This window comes from Dipodomys spectabilis, unplaced genomic scaffold (assembly GCF_019054845.1).
Source record: "Dipodomys spectabilis isolate Male_0828 unplaced genomic scaffold, ASM1905484v1 ptg000188l, whole genome shotgun sequence".
Classification (NCBI taxonomy): domain Eukaryota; kingdom Metazoa; phylum Chordata; class Mammalia; order Rodentia; family Heteromyidae; genus Dipodomys; species Dipodomys spectabilis.
The window spans coordinates 235,905-257,485 of NW_024870865.1; the positions used below are offsets into that span (position 1 = coordinate 235,905).

Below are 21,581 nucleotides of genomic sequence, written 5' to 3' on the forward strand. Positions count from 1 at the left end.
CGGCGCCTCCGTCTCGCGGGGCCGCTCCCCGCCGACGCGGTAGGCTGAGGGATCCCGGAGATCCCGGCGCGTCCTCCACTGCCACCGGGACCCCACGCGCCGGCAGCGGCTTTCCCCGGGAACGTCCTTCAGCTCCGGGAGCACGCGGGAAAAGCCCCAACGCGCCAATGAACGGGCGCCTTCCTCGTGACGGTCACGCTTGGGGGCGGGGCTTTCCTCCGCCGCTCCCGAGTTCCGGGAACCCCCTTTGATTGGTCTGGACGGCTTGGGAAACACTGCAGTGACGTCCAATCATAACGCAACGTCTCGGCCTCGAGGAAATATCCCGTGTCGGCCCTGTCCTGATTTGGCCGTCCTTTCGGGCTCTGGCCACTGGAAAGCTTTGTTTAGGTCCGGAAGGCGGGCTTTCCTGGGAGTGGGTGGGGAGGGGGCGTTGACTCTTGACCAATCCTTTCAGTCCTTTGGGTGGTGACCAGCCAATGGTCTGGACGGACAGGACGCTCCTCCCGGAGAGTAGTGAGACCCTTGGTGCGGGCCGATTGGCGGCGGGAGCGACGAGTGGCAGTTACGCTGCCCAACGGAAGCTGTGCGTGGGCCGCGGGGCGGGGCCAGGGCGGGTGCGCGGCGGCGGCGGGGTGGCTGGGCCGGCGGCGGCGGCGGTACGAGGCGCGCGCTCGGGGTCCCGGTCGCGAGGAGGAGGAGGATGTGGCGCGCGGAGGGGAAATGGCTGCCGAAAACAAGCCGGAAGGTAAGAGCCGGAGCGTGAGGGCCCGGGGGACGGCGCGGCCGGCGGCGGGACCCGGCCCCGCCGGACATCCCGGGCATCGGCGGCGCGGGGCGGGAGCGCGGGGGCGCGGCGGGCGGGCGGGCGGGCGGGCGCCCCGGCCGGGGAGGGGGCCGGCGGCGTGGGGGGGGGCGGAGCGCGGCGAGTCCTGAGGCGACTCGCGGGGCGGCCGAGCGCGGCGCCCCGCACCCCACCCCCGGGGGCGGGCTGGGCCGGGGGCCGGGGGGGGGGGCACGCGGGGCGGGGGCCGGGCCCAGCGAGGAGGAGGGGGAGGAGCCGCGGAGGGCCGGCGCCTCCCCCACCGGACCGGGCATCCCCGCCGCCCCCGGGCCTGAGGCGCCCGGCGCCCCCCCGGGCCGGCCCGGGTCGGGGGTGGGGGGCCCGCAGGGCGGAAAGTTTACCCGCCGCGGGCCCCCTTGCCCCGGCCGGGCCGCTCGGGTCGGTCCCCGTCGGGCGGCCGTGGCGGCTCTCATCCCTCGCCGGCCGCCTGCTCGGTCCGGGCGGCGGGCAGGGCCGGACGCACTCTCCGTAGCTCTTGGGCCCCGCGGCGCCTCCCAGGGCGGACGGGGGTCCCCACGCGGGTCCCCCACTAGGGGGACCCCATCCAGCCCTGCGTCCCTTGGCCGCGGGCCTCGTGTGACCCCTCCCCCTGCCTCCCGGACGGAAGGGGGGCCTGCGCAGCACCCGCCCCTCGCCGCCGTTCACACCCGACTCTTGCCCTTGCACCCTGACAGCCAGGAGGGTGGGGTCCCGCGTTCCCGGGGCAAGTCAGGATCTCCACACTCCCGTGCCCTTTACCTTCCGTGACCCCGATCGCCGCTGGGCACAGGGGTCCGCCACAGCCTCTTCCCTGCCCTGGCATCTTTTGGGGCCTCTGCACGCTTATCTGTTGACCCTTTTTTGCCAGAAGAAGGGGACTCGGGCGACCCGTGTTGTTCTTTCCCTCACCCAGTGGATCGTGGGGCCCTGTGCAGCTCTGAAGTCATTTCTAAATAGGAAAGCAGACACTTCTCCCAGATTATGTACACTCTGCGCACACTTTCCTGGGTTAGGGTGAGCTCATTTCCTGAATACCCTTTGAGTTGCCCTCTTTTTCTCGTAGAGGTAACTGGACGTCCCAGTGCTCCTTTCCCCAGGGGTTTGTCTACCCTGACACGCTCTCTGTCCTCGGAGTTCCCTGTCTGGGTGAAGGTGGGAGCGCCTGTGAGATGTAGGGCAGGACTTCCGCTGTGCCTGGTACTTGAGTTAAAAAAAAAAAGAAGAAAAAAAAGAAGACTACACTAATTCCTCCCTTGTCCCAGGAAAACAAGGGTATATTCTGTTGATTGGGATCTTAGGGGGCACCCTTCAGTATGCCACACTGGCCCAATGGGAAAAGGGTCATGTGCCCTTGAGTTTTGGTGCTCTGATCATTGTCCTTCTGTTCAGTAAGAACCAGACTTTGTACATCCCACACCCAGGAGTCTTCGAACCTTTTCTTGGAAATAAACTTCCTTTTTTTTTTTTTTTTGAGAGAACTCATAGCCTCCTTATGGCTCCGGTTTCCCAGTCAGCCATATTTAGTGAGCCTGTTACCTTGACTTTTTCTAATTTTCTCAAATTGTATTCGTGTTGGCTGGGTAGGGAGAAGCCATATGCCTTTCCATCCAGAATAGGGAGTGTAGACACCCATGTCGCCCACGTACCATTCGGGAAGAGGTAGCTCGTGGGCTCCTTGTTGTACTAGAACCTTCCTTTGGCCCTAGTGTTGTCTCTTGTGGGATCCAAACATTTCAGGCAAAGGGGAACTTTGAATGCTTTCTATTTTTGCCATAGCAAAACAGATGATGGTGATGCTCTGTGCCATGTTGATTACCATCCCCCTCCCCCAATAGGTATCCATGCAGAATGAAACGGATGAAGTACATCCCTTACATCCACAGCAAGTTAAAAGTGAGGGATGACTAGCTGTACACTTAGGGTGTGTGAGGACTGTTACATGCAAGAGTTCAGGCATATGTTAAAGTCGCTGGTCCCTTCAGGCTCAGAAGATTTAGAAACATCATTGATAAATGCTGAATTCTCATCAGTCTTTTGTCATTTGCATTGTACTGAATAAGCAGAATGATATCCCGAGTGTTCACTGTGTCCCCGAGTATGTGTGGAGTGTTCGCCAATGAGCAACCAAACTTCAGCCTTCACAGCATAGGCACAGTATTCTTCGCTGGATTCTGCATGGCGAGAAAAGTTCTTCCTAAGATGACTGCAGTACAGGAGAAAGTGAAATTTTTCCTGGTTTCAAGCAAATGATAGGAGATGAGGGGAAGACCCCGGGAAAAAATGCCTATAAATGATGTTCTGGTTGTATTTTGGCCAGTTAATAATTGAGAGAGGTGATGAAATTAGGAGAAGGTATATTTGGAAAGGCAGTTGCCACTTCCTAAGAGGTGGGAGGGCTTTGTTCAGATTGTTCTCTCAGGGCTGGGGAATGGCAAGAGCCCCATTGGCTGTGGCTCCTGTCAGGTGCCCCACCTCTTTGGATCCCTCACTCTTTCCCTTAATTGTCACTCAGCAGTGAGGTCTCACTTTAAGACAGACTTGGTGGAGGCTCACTCTCCTTAACAAGCTCTGTGGAGCCTTGGGATACTTGGAGCACTTTTTTTAGCAAAGAGACTCTTCCCTAGGAATTCCTGAGCTAAGAGATGTGTTTTTCCCAGAGGTTAGGTCTGCACTGGTGTTTGCCTTTCAGTTATATTGAGCTGCCTAGTTGGCATAATACCCATTGCCAGAAACTAGTGCGTTTGACTTGATCTTCTTTTGGGAGGCTTCTTGCTTTCTTAAAAAATGTTTTTATTTGGTCTTTATTTGTAACTAGCTTGATAGAGTTGTGTATTTTTCGGGGTGCTATAAGTGAGCCTTGGTAAAACCGAGAGTTGAATGCCTGCTGTGTGTGCTGGCGTGGACCCGGGAGTCATCCCTTCCTTATGTGCCCTTCCCTAGGTCACTGACCGCCTTTGGGAGGCTTCCCTGGCGCTCCACACATGGGCACTGGAGGAAAAGTGGTGAGGGATCACTAGGGAGACTCGGTGTAGGTTACTGTTTAAAGTTGGGTTATTCCGCCTGAGTTTTATAAGAGTGTCCTTATTGGGTCATCTGGCTGCAAAGATGGTTGGAAGCTTTTGCTTCCCCCTCTTAAGTCCTCCCCGAGCGCCCCCCTGCCCCCCAGGAAAGGTACTCTTCTGCTGTTGGCCTAGTCACCCTGGTTCTCTTAATCACTTTTCTACATCTTTCTGTTAGAACAAAACTCTTTCCCTCTCTCACCCCTCATCTCTTGAGTTTTTGCACAAGATTGGGTGACCTTATCTTCCTGAAGACCTGACTTACCTGCTTCTGGGAGACGTCGGGTTCTCCATCTCATCCTTCAGTGGATTCGGAATGTTGACATGTGCACAGCAACTTCATCTCAAGGTCAGGCTGGGTCAGCTTTTCCTTTTTAAAAGAGTAGTGTAGCTCTTCCTTGCTCTTGGATACATGCTTATTTATGCATCCTATTCTACCACATTTTGTGTCATTGGTTTTTAGACCCTGGAAGTTTCAGGCTTTCCCCCTTCCTTCAGTCAGGTGGCCCCCTCCTCATACCGGTGTCCTGGTGCAATTCAAATTCTTTCTGACTAATTTTGAGGTAGGCCATTTTATAGCTTAATGTTTTTTTCCCACTACTTCCCTTTTCATTTCTTAAGGTTTGGGGAACACCCTGTTGTGTGCAGTGTACTTCTTTCTGACTTCATTATGGAAAAAGCAGTAGAAGACAGTGCTCATGTTCCCTTCATTTCCTCCCATTGGTGTGCTGATTGCCTCTTTGTGTTCTCCAAATTTGCTCTTTTGGGGAGAAGTCGTTTTTATCTCTCTACTCCCGTTACCGCACCCATTCATTCAGGAGCCTTTACTGGGTATCCATCTGTCCCATGCAAGGATATGTGGGCTTATGTGACTTTGCTTGAGATCATACTGGATCTTGTTTTCCTTTTAGTGTGAATGTCATTTCATTGTAGCTTGTCTTCAATAAAGTCTTATAAATCTTTCTTTTTCTGAATTTAAATCATAATCTTCCAAAAATATACTTGAATAGTATACTATTCTGTTGAGCTTTCTCCCTTCTCTCTTCAGGAGAGAGTGGGGGTGGTGAAGAGGGTGGAGGGTGTACTGGGAGAAGGATTTAACAACTTTCTTCAGACTTGAGTGTGTGCGTGTGCATGCAAGAGTAGTAAAAACCTTAACTGATTGTCTAGACGTAACTTTTAATTTGCTTATATATGAAATTGGTTGGAATGCTTGTTAAACATTTCAGTAGCAGCAGTACAATACTGTGTATTGTATGAAACATCCCTTATATAAGGAAGTGGTGTAATACTTTTTTTCTGATTAACTGGTATGGTCATTTTATTGGATAGTAAGAACTATTTTTGTTAGCAATGTTATATCTAAATTGAATGCATAAACATAGTGTCCATTCTCAGGCTACTTGTATAATTTAGTTATCACTTTATTTGATATAATTCTTCCACTATTAAATGCTACCATAATTTGTACTTTTCTTTCTTTCTTTTGGTCAATAGCCTCAGTTTCATTTTGGAGGTAGGTTAGAATGTAGATATGTATAATAATAATAATTAAAATTAATCTGAAGTATGCCTTATCTCCTTTAAAATCAGATGCTTCTCCTGCACGCATATATATGCCAGTTGTTTGTTTTTTTACACTTCCACTACTGCAAAAACTTGTGTAGGATTGTTATAATAAGTGGCTGGCAGTGTCCTTTGTTCATGTGAATGTGTGAGTAAATGTTTTCTTGTGGTGACAGCTGATGTGATTTCTTTTGCATTTCCATTGTATTGATCATTTTCTACAATATTCTGTGTCTCCTTGAATTGCTTATATGCCTTTTTTGATTATGTAGATAACACATACTACCTCTTTTTCGCCTTTCCCTCTTTTCCACATAAGAGGTTTTTTCTTTCTTTCTTTCTTTCTTTTTGCTGCCCTTTTCATTACAAAGGTTTGTAGGTGTGCTGTATTTGGAGAGGCTCTGTATTCATTGAAAAGAGGGTGCCTACCACTCATTTGTCCTGTTGACAAGGCACTGAACCACTAGGTGGCTAGGTGGTGTAGAATTTAAGACCCAGCAAGGGGTGATAGTGGTATTTGTGAGTAGAGGTCAACTGAGGTGAAATGCTGGTTGTGCAGGCCTCTACCCATAGGATTTTCGAAGTTTGTTTTGCCTGTAGCCAGCTTCTTTCTGTCTCTTTGGCTTGATTGCAGTACATTTCTTTGGACATACCCAGTAATATGCTATGTCCTTTGCAGCAATGGCGTTTAGGAAGTGTGGGATCCTCTCCTAATAATGTTCCTTTGCTTGGTCTAATGCTATCTTTAGTGTTTAGGAAGAGAGTTAGAAGTGTCCTGGTTCTGCTTTGTTTGTGTAACTTGAGTAAAGAGCACATGGTCATTTGCTCTGCTTTTGGGATATGGTCTATATAGTCTTTTCTTACTTAGTTATCTGCTTATGCAATCATGCTTAGGATATAGGTTTATCAGACACTGTCAGATCCTTTTCTTTTGTGCCATCTGTGGATGTAATATCACTACTGTGATAAAGCATGTTACTCTTGTCCTTGGAAGGTATTTGTATGTATAGAGATCATCTGCCATCCCATATCTGTCATGTATTTGTAAGGAAGTGTGCATCTTTGTATGTGTCTCTGTATTTGTGTATGTGTGTCTCTCTCTCTCTATATATTGTCTATGTGTATGTATGTATATATATCTATTGTGTATGTATGTATATCTGGTGTGTATGTATTGTTTATGTATGCATGTGTGTATATGTGCACAGATGACTAGATGCGATCCATGTATATGTGTATAACAGCAATTTCTGAGATAGTTGTTTATGTGTGTGCACACGCATACACACGTGTGCCATTCCTGGAGCTTGAACTCAGGGCCTAGGCATTGTCTGAAATTTTTTGCTTAAGGCTAGCACTCTACCATTTGAGCCACAATTCCAGTTCTGCTTTTTTGGTGGTTAATTGGAGATAAGAGTCTCATGGGATTGCCTGCTGGGGCTGGCTTTAATTCGTGGTCCTCAGATCTCAGCATCCTGAGTAGCTAGCATTGCAGGAGTGAGACACCTGTGCCTGGCAAGTTCCTGATACGTAATTGGAGGGGACAGGTAAGGGTACTCCCCCATGAGTGCTAGCTTTTTGTTTCTAAGGCTGTCTGGCATCTTTCTGCTTTGGTTACCATTGCTTGTAGAAGGTCATGAACCTCCTTGTGTAAAAATGTTTCCTGATTATTTCTTTTCTTTTTACCTCATAACCATGGGCAGAAATATTATATACCCAGAGAGGGTATATAATGAGGCCCAGTGGCAGCCATGTTACTCTTCCATTTTCTTAGAGGAGTGTTCATTTACTTCATCTGGTTGACATAGCACAAGTAGAAGGACCAGAGATTGTTTTTGGAGGTTCTTGTTTTCTTGTAATGTGTCCTTTGCTCACTTGGAATAGAATGTCTTTTTTTTTTTTGTCACATTTAGGCAGGTCTTTAAATCATAACACATCCCTTTCTGAGACTGTTGGCTGAGGGTAGCTTCGAGGGAGACAAGTCTCTGTTCTCTGTGGAACAGTTTTGTGTACAAAGTGCCACATGCCTTGAGAGAAGTGTTTGGGACTCAGTTCTTCACAGTTTTAAACAAAGCAGTGTCTGGAGACGAAGGCAGTGGCATTACTCTCACCCTTTCATTTACTTCTTCAAGAAAATGCCTCTTTGCATCCTACCTCCTAAAACAATATAGAAATGGTAACCATCACAGTCTGAAAGGAAGCAGGCAGTCCTAAGGAAGGTCAGCTGTGGTGGCTCACCTGGCTTTGACATAATCAGTGGGGGATCTGTGTGAAAAGCCTCCATTCAATCAGTGGACCATGTCTGCCAGTTTTGGTAACACACAGTGGGTTTTTTTCCTTTTGTTCCTACCTGACTATTGGAACAAACCCTGGCATCAGTAAATTATTACAGCCCTCCTTGTGTTTAGCATGTGTGAAAGAATGAGGCACTAAATTCGAGTGGTGACATACAGTCAGTCATGACTCTCAGACTTTCTCCATGTTGTCTGCATATTGTTGCATTGAAGACACTTTTTTGCCAAACCTGGTGTCTGTAATCATGCACAAAGCAGATATGTAAGTCTGTTTAATCTTTCACATCAACAGGATGTTATATTCAGAGGTACACTTCCAGCAACAACAAAAATAGCAACAAAAGAAGCGAAAAGAAAGACTTGGTTTCAAGTTTTGAATAGGAGGTATTATATATTTTCCTCTTTCATCAGGGTTGATGTAGGAGTCATTTCTGAAAGTATATTAAGACAATCCTGAATTTATCTTTTTCAGACTTAAACTTGGTTAGGGGTGTGTGTGTGTGTGTGTGTGTGTGTCTGTGTCTGTGTGTGTGAGAGAGAGAGAAAGAGAGAGAGAGAGATAGAGAGACATTTGTCCCTTTGGTTTTCTAGACACTTGGAGGGATAATAAGAAATAGGTACAGTGTATGAAGTTATTAAATAGAAAGCAAAAAGATACTACAGCGAAATAGTCTTAAAGTGATAATTGGAAGTGTAAATTTTGACACTCCAAGAAAAAGTCTGGTATCCCTATAGTTTTCTTTGAAAGTGGTGACATCAGAGCTTCTGTGAGGAGCGCTCCCCCTACCTGGGCACTTAGATGACAGATAAGTTGATGAGATTGTTATTGTAAAATATTGTGTTTTTTTTCCCTTTTAAAAAAAAAAACACTAGAAATAAGATAGCCCTGCTTAGTGAGAAAACATACACTTTGGTGAGGCCTCAGCAGAATGAAGCATTTGAGAGTGAAGATTGAAGATAAGGAATTTTTATTGTGAATCCACAAGGGGGTAGTGCTGTTCTGTGGAAGACGTTTGTGGTTGAAATGTGAGATGGTCTGTTAACATTTTAGATTTACAGATAAAACTGGCATGTTTGCATTTTAACTTAATAAGATCTCCTTTAAAAATGTTTATTGGCAAAATTCTTTATTGCTTAAATTAAAAAAAATCCATTTTGGGTGAATGGCTATTTTAAGCCCTAGAATGGTGAAGGGAGAATGTCATTGTAGCTTTGGGCTGTGGAGGGGTTACAAAGGATCTGAGGGTCACTGTTATTTTCTAAGAATGTGATAATCTTCAATTTCCTGGGAAACATTCATTCGGAATCTAGGAACCAGTGACTTAGACCTTTTGAATAAAAGGATTTTAGAAAATTGTGTCTGAGCTTGAGAGAAGTTTGTATTATGACTTGTGTTTTTAGATGTAAGATGTGGGCAGTCATACTTTTAATAGTTTTGAGTAAATAAAAGTTCTGTAATCTCTTCTTATTAGTTTACATCACATCATTACATAAAAGCACATTTCCCCTTCCCACATAAAAATTACAGTAGGTCATTGGGTTCTACCAGTTATATTCAGAATTAATTAAAATCAGGTGTGATGAGGCTCTACCAGCAGTCAGACCCTCTACCTGTGTTGTGTGCTCTTTCTGAGTAATAGGCCATATGATGGTGAGATAAGAGGAAGATTGAGGATTGGGATGGAGATACGTCCATATTTAGAGACACAACTCACCATGTCTTTAAAAATCACCTCCATCAATAACATGAAACAACAGTTCTCTAGTTTATGCCGTATAAATTGTATATTTTTTATTTCTTGTCTAGGGAAAAGGTTATTGATGCAGCTTTTCATTCTAAATAAGGAAGGGTGATTTCTTTTATGTTCTTTACTAAATGACTTGATAATTTCAGATCCCAAAAGAACCCCAGTTTCATTCTGTGCTACTGTAAACTCTACTGGGAGCCCAACATCTTCATTCATGAATTTGATGCATCCAAACCTCTTTCCTCCTTTTATTTTCCTGAGCTAACTTCTGGTCCACGCACAAATCAGTTTACCATCAGTCACCCTATGAATCGGTGATAAGAAATACAGCAGAAGCTAAGATGCTGAAGTTCCTTTCATAGCATGCAGCTATCTTGCTGGTTTGCATCAGTGCAGGCCAAACAGTAAAGGTCTTAAGACAGTTGGTTTAATTATCTCATGGTTTTAGGGATTGAGTGGTGCTGTGAACATACTGTAACAAGATTTTTGTTCTGGCTGCAGATTCAGACTGCTATATGATAGTGTTTGCGTTGTAAAGTAGTATTTAACAAAAATCATTTGAAGCCATGTGCCGGTTGGTGGCTCATGCCTGTAATCCTAGCTACTCTGGAGGCTGAGATCTGAGGATTGTGGTTCAAAGCCAGCCCAGGCAGGAAAGTCCATGAGACTCTTATCTCCAATAAACCACTCAGAAAACTGGAAATGGCGCTGTGGCTCAAGTGGTAGAGCGCTAGCCTTGAGCTGAAGAGCTGAGGGACAGCGCCCAAGCGCAGAGTTCAAGCCCCATGACCACAAAAAAAAAAAAAAAAAAATCATTTAATTCTACTTTATTTCAATAAAGTATGGAAATTAAATTATGTTCTATGCAAATTATGTTTGAAAGGAATTTAGGGCTTTTTAAACATTCTGTTATTCTTAACATTTTAAATTACATTTTGAAGTACTTTAATATTATTATGGAACCAGTATAGCACCATCTCCTAGATTGTGCAGTCACATAGCTGTGGACTCCCATCTTCTCCTTGGAGGAGGTTGTGCTTGTACTTGAGTACCTTGCGAGACTAGTTCCTGAAGAAATCTTATTTGGAGTTTTCCTCTGCAGGCCTAGATGTAGGTTTGGCCTTTGGCCTGTGGCATCTTTCAAGCCTCCTGTGGTTGGTGAATGCTGAGCTGTAAAAAAGTTCATTTTCTCTGCTTTCTTGGGGGTTTGCTGATTTCTTGGATATTTAATTGCCAAGAACATTTAGAAATAAAATGTGTTGCATTTAGGAAGTACCATTTTAGCTCAGTTATTCATGGTTAGAGTAGATGATTCAAACTGAAACCATTTGATTGATACTCTTTCTGTCCTCTTTCTCCTCTGTGTCACTGGTGCTGAGGATTGAGACCAGGCCCTCACAACTTATGCTGGAGTTTTTTTTTTTTTTTTAATGCCTTGACTGACCATTCATAGATACTGTCTCCTGTCCTTAAATGGAACTCATGTCCTTAAATGGAGCTTAATGTTCCTTTACATTGAGCTCAGCTGTCAGATGGATAACAGAGATGAGAAGTCTGTAAGCTGGTTTCTCTTGTAAGTAAAAAAACAAAGCAAGTAGCTGTGCTTATTCATTTAAATGCTTAAGTGGCATTTGCTATTTCTAAGAACCAAATAGTTTTGCTATTATTCAAATATGATTTATATTTAGGAATCTGTTGGTAAGTTTTTTTTGTTGTTGTTGTTGTGTTGAGATTGTTCTGAATGCCAGACAAATATTCTACAACTGAGGCATCCCCCTACCTTTGTTTGTTAGTGGTAATTGAAGAAAGAAAAAATCCTTGGTTTAAAACTTTCTATTCAGGGCTGGGAAGGTGGCTCAGTGGTAGAGCGCTTGCCTTGCATGCCTGAGGCCCTGGGTTTGATTCCTCAGCACCACATAAGCAAAAAGAAAAAAGCCAGAAGTGGCGCTGTGGCTCAAGTGGTAGAGCGCTAGCCTTGAGCTGAAGAGCTGAGGGACAGTGCCCAGGCCCAGAGTTCAGGCCCTATGACCGGACCAAAAAAAAAAAACAACTTTCTATTCAAATCTGTGTGCCTCTGTGGGACTTGGGAGAAGTTGTAGGCTGCACTGATTAGATTTCACAGTGTTTGGAGGAGTGCTGTCATGTCGGGGCTGTCATCTGTATCCTCATCTGAACCAGCAGTGATGTGGTCGGCCCTTAGCCATGAGGTGTTAACTTTCCCAGAGGCTTCTGGAACAAGTCCTCTTGGCTTTCCAGACAGCATCCCCCCCCCCCCCCCCCCCCCCTTGAAGCTGGGAACACTTGGCATAGGAATAAGGACCCTGGCTACCAGTGTGCTGTCCTTGCTGTCACTTCTGTGGGTCAGAGATCCTTTCTTTCACTGACCTCCCTTGAACCAAATGTAAAATTTCTACTTCTCCATTCATCTCTCAACCCCCTTTTCTTTCTTTCATTTTGTATTAGCATCAATTGGTTGTATAAAGGCATTTTATTTTGACCTGTTCATATATGCATACCTTTTTGTATTTTGGTCGTGGGGCTTGAACTCCGGGCTTGGGCGCTGTCCCTCAGCTTTCAGCTTAAGGCCAGTGCTCTAAATATATGCATACCTTGATCAGATTCCTTTCCTCCCCTCCCCTCCTGCTTTTTCTTTTTCTTTTCTTTTTCCTCCTTTGTGTGTATTAGAGATCGAACTGTAGGCCTTGCAAACCCTAGGCACATGTTCTACCACTGGGCTATGTACCAGCTCTTTTCTTTGATTTTTCTTTTTTCCTTGAGACAGCGTCTCTGGTTCCTTTGCCTTGGCTTTGAACTGAAGATCTTCCTGTCTCCACCTCTTGAGTAGTTAGCGTTTCACCTGTGTGTCCCCATGCGTGGCTTACTCATCATTTTTTTTCTTTTGGTGGTGGTATAGGAGTTAAGAGTTCTTCGTGCTATGGAATAAATTGCTTGGTAATGATCTTGAGGAGATTGATGTGTTAGATAAAAAGTTGTCCTAGAAATGACCTCTAAAGTTTTTCAGTCTCATGGTAAGAAAATGAAATTGGATTTATGAATTTTACTCCACAGATAGCTTGCTTTGTTAGTATGTAACAGTTTTGTATAACAGTTCCTTTTCTTTTTGAGTTACTGAATAACTATGTAAGTTCAAGCAGTTGTAGGAGGTGTTTGAGCCACTACTTCTGAAGTGCTTCCTTTTTGGGGCACATAGAGGGCTAATTTTTTACATCTGTTAACTACATTGTATTTGTTACAGAATGTAAAAATGATTTAAGTTTTTAAAGAAGATGCACAATATAGCCTTCCTAGTTATTCCCTGGGATAGGTTTAAGGTTCTTACTGAAATATGAATGAGAATTCATAGTTTTAGAAAATAGAGACTATATAATTATAACTAAAAAGTTTCTGATGACTTTAAGATTTTTTTCTGGATATTTTATATAGTATGTATATTCATTTGGTTGCAATTTTTGGAGTTAATATATTAAGATGCCTTGATTTCTAGTAATTCAGTAAATATTCTTCCTGTTAATAAATTTATGTGGATTGAGGAGTTGCTGTTGGTCCACTAGAATTAATAATACAAGATCTTCCCTTGGAACTAACTCCCTAGGCTACTATAGGCCTGGCATTTGGGAAGGTCTTCAACATAATTCTTTTTTTTTTTTTTTATATTTAAAGATAGGGACAAATTAAAGTTCCTGTGTTCTTATAAACATTTCCTGCCTTGTTCTTTCCATCTTGTGCTAGCTAAATCATTTACCTTGACAAAGCTTGGATGGATATTTCTTCCTCGTTTAGTTTTATTGATGGAGGCTATTGTGCTAAAAAGAAAGCTGTAACGAGTAGAAAGGTGGTGAGTGGGTACTCAGAGCTTTTGAAGTACTTGTCTTTCTTCCTAGGGGTCCTCTAGAAATTGATCGCAGATTACTTGACCAAATTTAAAGCCCAGAAATTTATTGCAGGTATTCTAGGAGGGAAGGGAGCATCGGTCTTCCTGTATTGAACCTGATTATTCTAAATCTGACCATGGTTGCTTGTGTGAATGTCTTTTGGTACAAATGTGGTGACAGTGATGACCTCTCTTCACTGGGCAGAATATCCTTGACGGCTTTCATCTGTCCTGTTGCAGTATTTTTAGACTGTTGCCTCTTGGCCATGTCTGGAGGCACTGAGGGTGGAGTTAGCCGGGATTGCTGGTATTGCTCCAGGCTGTGGCAGATGTTCCTTGTTGCCTTCTTCACCACCCCACCACAGTCCCATCCTGATGAAGTTCCTTGCCCTTGTTTGATGAAGGACCAGAGGTAGGGCCCCTTTCTTAAATAAAAATGAAAAGTCACGTCTTTCAGAATACTTTTATAAATAAACTGGTTAGTGCTAATGGTGCATAACAGTTGAAAGTACTTATTACCACTAAATTGCATGCTCAAAGATGGCTAAAATACTAGAATTTATGTTGGGTGTATCTTGCCACCATTAAAAAAATAAAAATATCAAGTGGATTTGAATGAGAAAAGTAATTACAAGGTTCTAAGATAAAATACATCACAATGTTTTCATTATCTTAGGATTGTAAATTGTGCCTGAAATTAATCATAAACATTGCATATATACAAAATTAGTTAATAGGTGTTCATTTATACATGAAGTATTTTTTGCCTTAGGTGAGACAATATTTTAAAGAGGATTGGCTGGCTCATTCAGAAAAGTTTGAAGTTCACTCAGAGATGTCGGTGGTTTGGAGTTGTTTTCAGGGGAGATAAGCTGTTTCCACTTTAAATTAGACCACTCAAGTTAGGTCAAGCAGGGCAGTTCTAATCCAAGAAGAACAGAAACAGTCTCAGGCTCCAGTCAGATGGTGAAGTGCAGCGGGCCGTTTGGGGACTGCCCCTAGAGGGCCTGCACTGAATGTTCTCTCTAGAGGTGCCCTGGGCTGAGCTGGGATCTCTTTGGGAGGCCAGAGCTGCTTCTCTACATCCCCTTCCATTTCTCCTTGAAGCATTTCTCCTTGCAACATTGTGGGTTTTGTCTACTGGCTTTTGCTTAGTTTACTGTGGCTGCAGGCCTGGCCCTTGTGTGTCCTGACTTCAGTGCTCTTCATCACTAGACTTCACTTATGGCTCAGTAGAATGATACCACTCAGCACAGAGTGGGACTGACTCCCCTCAGCACGACGCTTTGTGTTCATCCTGGTGAAAGGCAGTTTGGAGTGGTGGCCTACCCATTATATAGAGGAAGTAGGCTGAGAAGAGCTTGTGTGCAAAGGGGCTGTGGCAGGGGCTCTGGAACCTTGAACTATTTCCATCAAGCAATGAAAGGATTTGACTCCTAAATGGGTTTCTTATGTTTAGTTGCTGTAAGGGTTAAACTTTTCACAGATAAAATGGTCACTGTAGGGACGGATAGGAGGCCAGGCATGCTCAGTCACCGGCCTTCATGTATGTAGAATAAATCAGCAGTGGGTGTTAGAACTTGGAATGGCAGCAAAGCAGGACACCCTGGAATGCAGTGGTCTGTGTAGTTTTTGCTTTCTGAGGTAGAATCATGCAGTTTGGGAAGACCAATACATCTGAGGTATTACAGTTCAGACATTGGGAGGTGCTTCTTCCTCTTTCTTCTTTGTGGATCTACCAGTAGGCTTAAAAGATCGGAGTTGTCCGTCCATGGTAAGAAAGGAGATGTTGCCTTCAGATTGGGTAGAAGCAACACAGGAAATAGACTGTTTTAAGTGTCTGGCACCTGTGTGTGAAGAAGAACACAGACGGTAGACTCTTTTAAGATCTGTCACATTTTTATACAACCTTGTTGGGTCTTTTCCTTCATTTAGCCTCCCTGCCCTTAATCTCTTGAATTTTACAATTTCTCCAGTTAGGAGGAAACAAGGAGAAAATGGGATTGTAGATGACAGGATGAAAAAACAGTTGTTTGGAGATACTATGTAAAAGACTGAGAACTAGCACATGGAACTCTCTTGAGTTTATAATGGTTTGGTGTAGTTAGTGTTTCAAGTGACCTTGAATTGACATTTATTATGCAGGCAAGCAGTGGTTAGTCATTGTACTTAACAAGAGGAAAGTGTATTATATTAAAAAAAATCAGCAAATCAGTTTTAGTAGTTAAATCCCTATTTGATTCCTCTTTAAATAATGTTATTAATGTATAATTTGTGTACCATAACATTGATCCTTCAAAAATTTAGTGGTTTTTAGCCAGGCATGGCAACTCACGCCTGTAATCCTAGCTGCATTTAGGAGGCTGAGCAAAAAGTTTATGGGATCCCTTGTTAACAATAAAAACCTAGTGGTGTGTGCCTGTTACCCCAGCTATACTAGAAACCTAAATAGGATCATGGTCCAGCCTGGTCTGGACATAAATAAGAGACTCTGTTTGGAAAAATAGTAAAAACTTTTTGTTTTGTTATTGGCCCAGATGGTAGAGCTGTTGCCTGGCAAAGCGCAAGGTCCTGAGTTCAAACCCCAGTACTGCCTCCCAAAAATGTTTTTTAGTATATTTACATGGTTATGCAACTGTCATCACCAGTTACATGTTATCATCAGTTCAAAAAAATTCTGTACCCATTAGCAGTCTCTCCCCCTTCTGCCTTTCTCTGGGCAATTACTAATCTACTTCCTGTCTGTATGGATTTGTCTATGCTAGACATGGAAGCATAAAGTATTGTGCTGGTTTATTTCTGTTGGCATGTTTGGAGGCATGTTGTTGAATGTGTCATTATGTAATTCCATTTATGGCTGAATAATACTCTGTTGTGAGGATGTACCACACTTTGTTTTTCTATTCACTGGTTGATGGGCATATGGGTTAACCCACCTTTTGGCTCTTAAGAAAAATGCTGCTATGCACAAGTTTTTGTGTAGATAAATGCTTTCACTTCTCTTAGATAAGTTATCTATGTGCGGAATTACTGTCAAATGTTTACTCTGTGCTTACTGTACAGAGGGAATAAAGTTACATAAGTCAGGTAAAGAGTATATTCCTTTTTGGATGTTACCTCTTCCCTTGCTGTCTCCCAGTTTTTCTCCTATCCCCAGTCACAAGATGTATAGCTCACTTTTAGCATACTGCCCAGGCTTGTATTGGAATACAGAAACTTGAGATGTGGCATCAGGGCCTGCAGTCTTTGTTTCCTTGAGGGATGATATTGCTGAGGAGATACTAGTCACTGCAATTTTAGTCTGGACCCCTCTGTCCAAGCCCCTTTACTTTGGCTGCTTTCTTGTGTCGCCGATTCACCTTCAATTCTGAGTCCACTGTCAGCCACAAGGGAATGCTGGTTTAGCCCCACTGGAGGCTGTCGCATTGAGACAGTTGGATGCATCTCTTCCTAAGAATGAACTTTCAGGATTTCCTCAGGTGATGTGCCAGGTCCCGGATGAGCCCCCAAATAGTTAGAAATGTCTTGGAATGTTGGTGTATTGTGTAAAGAAACCATCTTGAAAGGAGTGTGGCAAGGCAAAGTTTATTTCTGCAGAAGGGTGCACTATCAGCCAAAAATCTGGCAAGCAAGCACCTTTGTTGTACTTCTGATGTGTGAATTTTCTGATGCCTTGCTTGTAATGAAAAATTGTGGTACATTGGTTAACACACATTCTGGTTAGTAGAGAGTAGCAGATAACATTATTTGAATCTTTATTAAATAGAGTTAAATGTGTTACTATAATATTGTGATTTTAGGATTTATATAGCTATTGTTGGAACTATTAAAAGATGTAGGACTTGGAATACTGTAGAGGCATTTGTACCTCAGTATTGTTAGGCTTTGAGTCAGTTATTTACTCAGCAAATGATAAAGTGCTGGTTTGTGTTAGGCACAGGGCAAGGCAGAGTCAGTCCTTATCCTCATGGAGCTAGCACAAGAAGGAGTGGTATCAGTCAGGATGCAGGTGAATTACAGCTCAGGTACAGCATCCTGCAGGCAAGTGCTTTGTGACTCAACTGAGAGTTTGGGGAAACTTTCTGAGCAGAACTCTGCAAGAACAAGGGGGCTAACTGAGGGAACAGTTAGGGAAGTAATTCCAGGTAATCAGCTAAGCAGGTTAGTAGGATATGTGGAGATGGTTGGGTTATGTTGTGATTGTGTATAACTTTCGTAAAACAACTGCCTGGTTTGTTGTGGCTGAGCAAGTTAAGTACTCTTTCTGAGCTTGCTTACTTATTATTTTGGTGGTACTGGGTTTTGTGCTTGGTGCTTTGTGCTTGCTAAGTACCACACCTCCCTTCATTTTTGCCTTAGTTATTTTCTAATAGGGTCTCATGTTTATGCCTGGGATGGTTTACATTCATGTTTCTTTCATTTATGGTTCCCTTGTGGCTAGGATGGACAGTTATGTGCCACCATGCCCAACTTTTAAAAACTTGGTTGAGATAATATCCTGTGAACTTTTTGCCTGGACTGGCTTCAAACTATGATCTTTCCATCTCAGCCTCTCAAGGATAGCTAAGATTGTAGGCATGAGCCATTACACCTGGCTTTACTTTAAAATCTTAAATTTAGATAGTTTTTTTTTTGTTGGTTACAAGGGCTTGAACTATGGGCCTGGGCACTGTCTCTCCACTCTTCAGCTCAAGGCTAACGCTCTACCACTTGAGCCACAGTGCCACTTCTGGTTTTCTGGTGGTTAATTGGAGATAGGAGTCTCATGAGCTTTCCTGCCTAAGCTGGCTTTGAACTGTGATCCTAAGATCTCAGCCTCCTGAGTAGCTAGGATTATAGGTGTGAGCCACAGGTACCCGGCTGATAGCTGTTTTTGTTTAAGGATAATTCATTATGAAAACACACTGAAATTTAGGCCTATTTTCTCCCCTTTGATAATGGGGTTTGAACTCAGGGTCTCAACTTGCTAAGACTACCAGCCCTTTTTGGCAGGTTAAAAAAAATATTTTACTTAGTTAATCTAGTGTTGCCCAACTTATTGATGTGAAACTTTTTTTTAAACAATTAAGAAATTTGGCTTAACCTTAATTATACAATGCTGGATTTCATCTTTACATTTCTACACATTTACAGTGTATTTCAGTCAGTCTCTCATGTCCTCTGTTAGTCACTCTGTGTGTGTGTGTGTGTGTGTGTGTGTGTGTGTGTGTTGGTAACAGTGGTTGAACGAAGGGCCTCACTAGTTTTGCTTGCTTGTTCAGCTGGCATTCTGCCACTTACTTCTTAAGTCATACAGCCATTTCAGTATTTTTCTAATTATTTGGAGGTTGAATCTTTCAGATTTTTCTTTTCTTTTCTTTTTTTTGGGGGGGGGGGTCCGGTCGTGGGGCCTGAACTCTGGGCCTGGGCGCTGTCCCTCAGCTCTTCAGCTCAAGGGTAGCGCTCTACCACTTGAGCCACAGCGCCACTTCCGGCTTTTTTATTTTTTCTTATGTGGTGCTGAGGAATCGAACCCAGCATGCAAGGCAAGCGCTCTACCACTGAGCCACCTTCCCAGCCCTCTTGCAGATTTCTCTATCTGCGTTGGTTTCTAGCTGTGATTCTCCAGATCTCAGCCTCCTGAGTAGCTAGGATTTAAAGGTGTGAGCCACTACTACCCTGCTGCAGTAGTTATTTTTGAGACAGGGCCTGGCTTCCTGCCCATGTGCATGCTTGTACTGAATCTACTTATTTATGCCTCCTGCAAGGCTAGGATGACTCGTGCCACCTTATCCAGCTCATGGTTGAAAAGGAGTCTGTGTCAGCCTAAGTAGGCTGTGAGCTACCAGCACCTAGCTGGAAATCTAGGCTTTTGGTTGTTTTCATATAATTAAAAAACAATTATGTCTTTGTGACCTGCCATGATTGGCCTCTTAGAAATGGCTTATTGGTAGCTGGGCTCCAGTTGCTCACACCTGTACTCCTAGCTACTTAGGAGGCTGACATCTGAGGATCACAGTTCAAAGCCAGCCCAAGCAGGAAAGTCTGTGAGATTCTTATCTCCAATAAACCACCAGAAAACCGGAAGTGGAGTTGTGGCTCAAGTGGTAGAGTGCTAGCCTTGAGCTGAAGATCTGAGGGATAGTGCCTAGGATCAGAGTTCAAGCCCCACAACCAACAAACAACAACAACAGCAAAACCAATAAAAAAAGAAATGGCTTATTGGTGAACTGAATATTTTTCTCATCGTTTTATTTATTTATTTTGCTCATAGGGATTGAACTCAGGGCCTGGGTGCTGTCCCTGAGCTTCTTAGCTCGAGGCCTAGTGCTCTACCACTATGAGCCACAGTGCCACTTCAGTTTTCTGGTGGTTAATTGGAGATAAGAGTCTCACGGACTTTCCTGCTTGGGCCAGCTTTTTAAACCTCAGTGGTCAGATCTCAGCCTCCTGAGTAGCTAGGATGACAGGTGTGAGCCAGAGGATTCACTTCATTACATGTGTACTCCAGAAGCCTGTAGGGGGAGCCGGTGGGGATATGACTGACTGCAGCAGCGTCAGAGGCACTCTGAGGGCCTGGGGAAACTTAGAGGGGGTAGGATTGGCCTGGATTAATTGACAGGGGAATATGGTGGTTTGGACAGGAAATTCAGAGCGAAGGAAACACAGCAAAGGCAAACCCAAGAGAAGACAAGGTGTTATCTGGAATTTTAGTGTGTGTGGGTAGATGATCTGGGAAAAGTTAGGTAAGAGTCAAGTGGCAGGGGCTTGGAAAGTGTGACTTGAGTTTGGATTTTATTCTCTGCCCTGAGAAAGGCTTTGGTTGTTGTATTTAAATTTTTTTTTAAGCAGAAGACTGTAGTCAGTTGGATAATGTCACTTCTCCTTTAGGGTGCTAATGTGGACCACCCCCTCATCTGTTGCTCTCTGTTTAACACACAGCATAGCGCCACACACATCATGTTAAACTTTTTAGATTCTGATTGTGCCTGAGTCCCTTGCGTTCTTGTGGTTGAAGGCTTAGCCTGCTGCTGTGGCTATGACCTAGAAGTTGCGCCTTTCTCCAGAATGCAAGTGCTCAAGGATGTCCTTGAGCCCAGATTTCAGCCCAGATGAGACTTGTGTGATGCACCTTCTTGACTTCTTGCTTTTCCAGGCTGGATTGAGTGCTCTTCCTTTTTGCACTGTAGCACTGTGGTTTTCCTGGTCATAGCATTGGGCTTGCTTGTTTACTTCTCTTCTTTTCCTCAGATGTTCTGTTTCTAGGCATTAGAAATTGAGTCCTGGGCTTAGTAATTAATTAAATGCTTGTTGGTTGAATGAAAGCATACATGAATGAGTGAGCAAATAGGAAGGACTGGAGTTGAGAAAGTCACTTCTGACAATGCAGCATTGTTTGTAGCACTGGGTTGAAGAAAGTGCTAGTGTGGCTTTTTTGTAATTGAATGTGGACCCTGAGAGAAGGTGACTCCTAGATTTTGAATCATACTACTGGGAATTTGGTTAAGGCTATGCTGAGATAGAACATACAGGACAAGGATATTTTGGGTAGGGTAGACACAGCGTATCTGCTCTGTTGTACATGTAGTTGGGGGGTCACCTTGAAGTGGGCATTTGCAGCGTGGCATTGGAAATGTGGGTCACGGATGAGGGAGTCATTCATGTCAGCCTGTTTTGTTTTTCTTCATTGCACTTTCAGAGGGCAAGGGAACCCTGGTGCTGAAGTCCATGGAGGTCAGCCTTCTTGGCGCAGGCAGGGAGGAAAACATCCTAACACAAGCTGGAAGAGAGCCAGAACTTTATGGCCCAAGTAAGGAGTCAGTGTTTCTCAGCAAAAAAAGCAGTTTTTAAGCACCTCTTACAGTTCAAGGTGAGAAACAAAATCACTGGGATGCTGGACCTGTTGGGCTGTGGTGTATTAGTTCTGCTGTAACCAATGACCACCAGCTTGGTGGCTTAAAACACTTTATCATCTCAGGGTTTCTTTGGGTGAGGAGTTCAGAAGGGCCTGACCACTGTAGCTCTCCAGCCCCATGAGCTGCATGCAGTGTGGGCATAAGGACTGGGCTCAGGTGGAGAAGGATCTGCGTCTCAGCTCCCAGGGTTATCTGAAGATTCTCTCAGTGGACGGATGACCAGAGGCCGCCCTTAGTTCCTGCTGTGTGAGCCTCTGACATGTGACAAGAGAGCCAGCCCGCCAGAAGTCACAGTCAATATTGC

At 44.2% G+C, this 21,581-nt stretch overlaps 1 protein-coding gene across 1 annotated transcript in view; it reads left to right on the forward strand.

Annotated features, from left to right (window-relative positions):
- Positions 1-662: 662 nt before the first annotated feature.
- The window catches only part of Camta1 (calmodulin binding transcription activator 1), a 731,341-nt gene continuing 710,422 nt past the window's right edge, over positions 663-21,581 (forward strand). The window contains 2 exon segments of the mRNA XM_042695784.1: positions 663-748; positions 21,061-21,231. Of these exon segments, the coding sequence (XP_042551718.1) occupies positions 21,163-21,231 (69 nt within the window). The 5' untranslated portion in view covers positions 663-748; positions 21,061-21,162.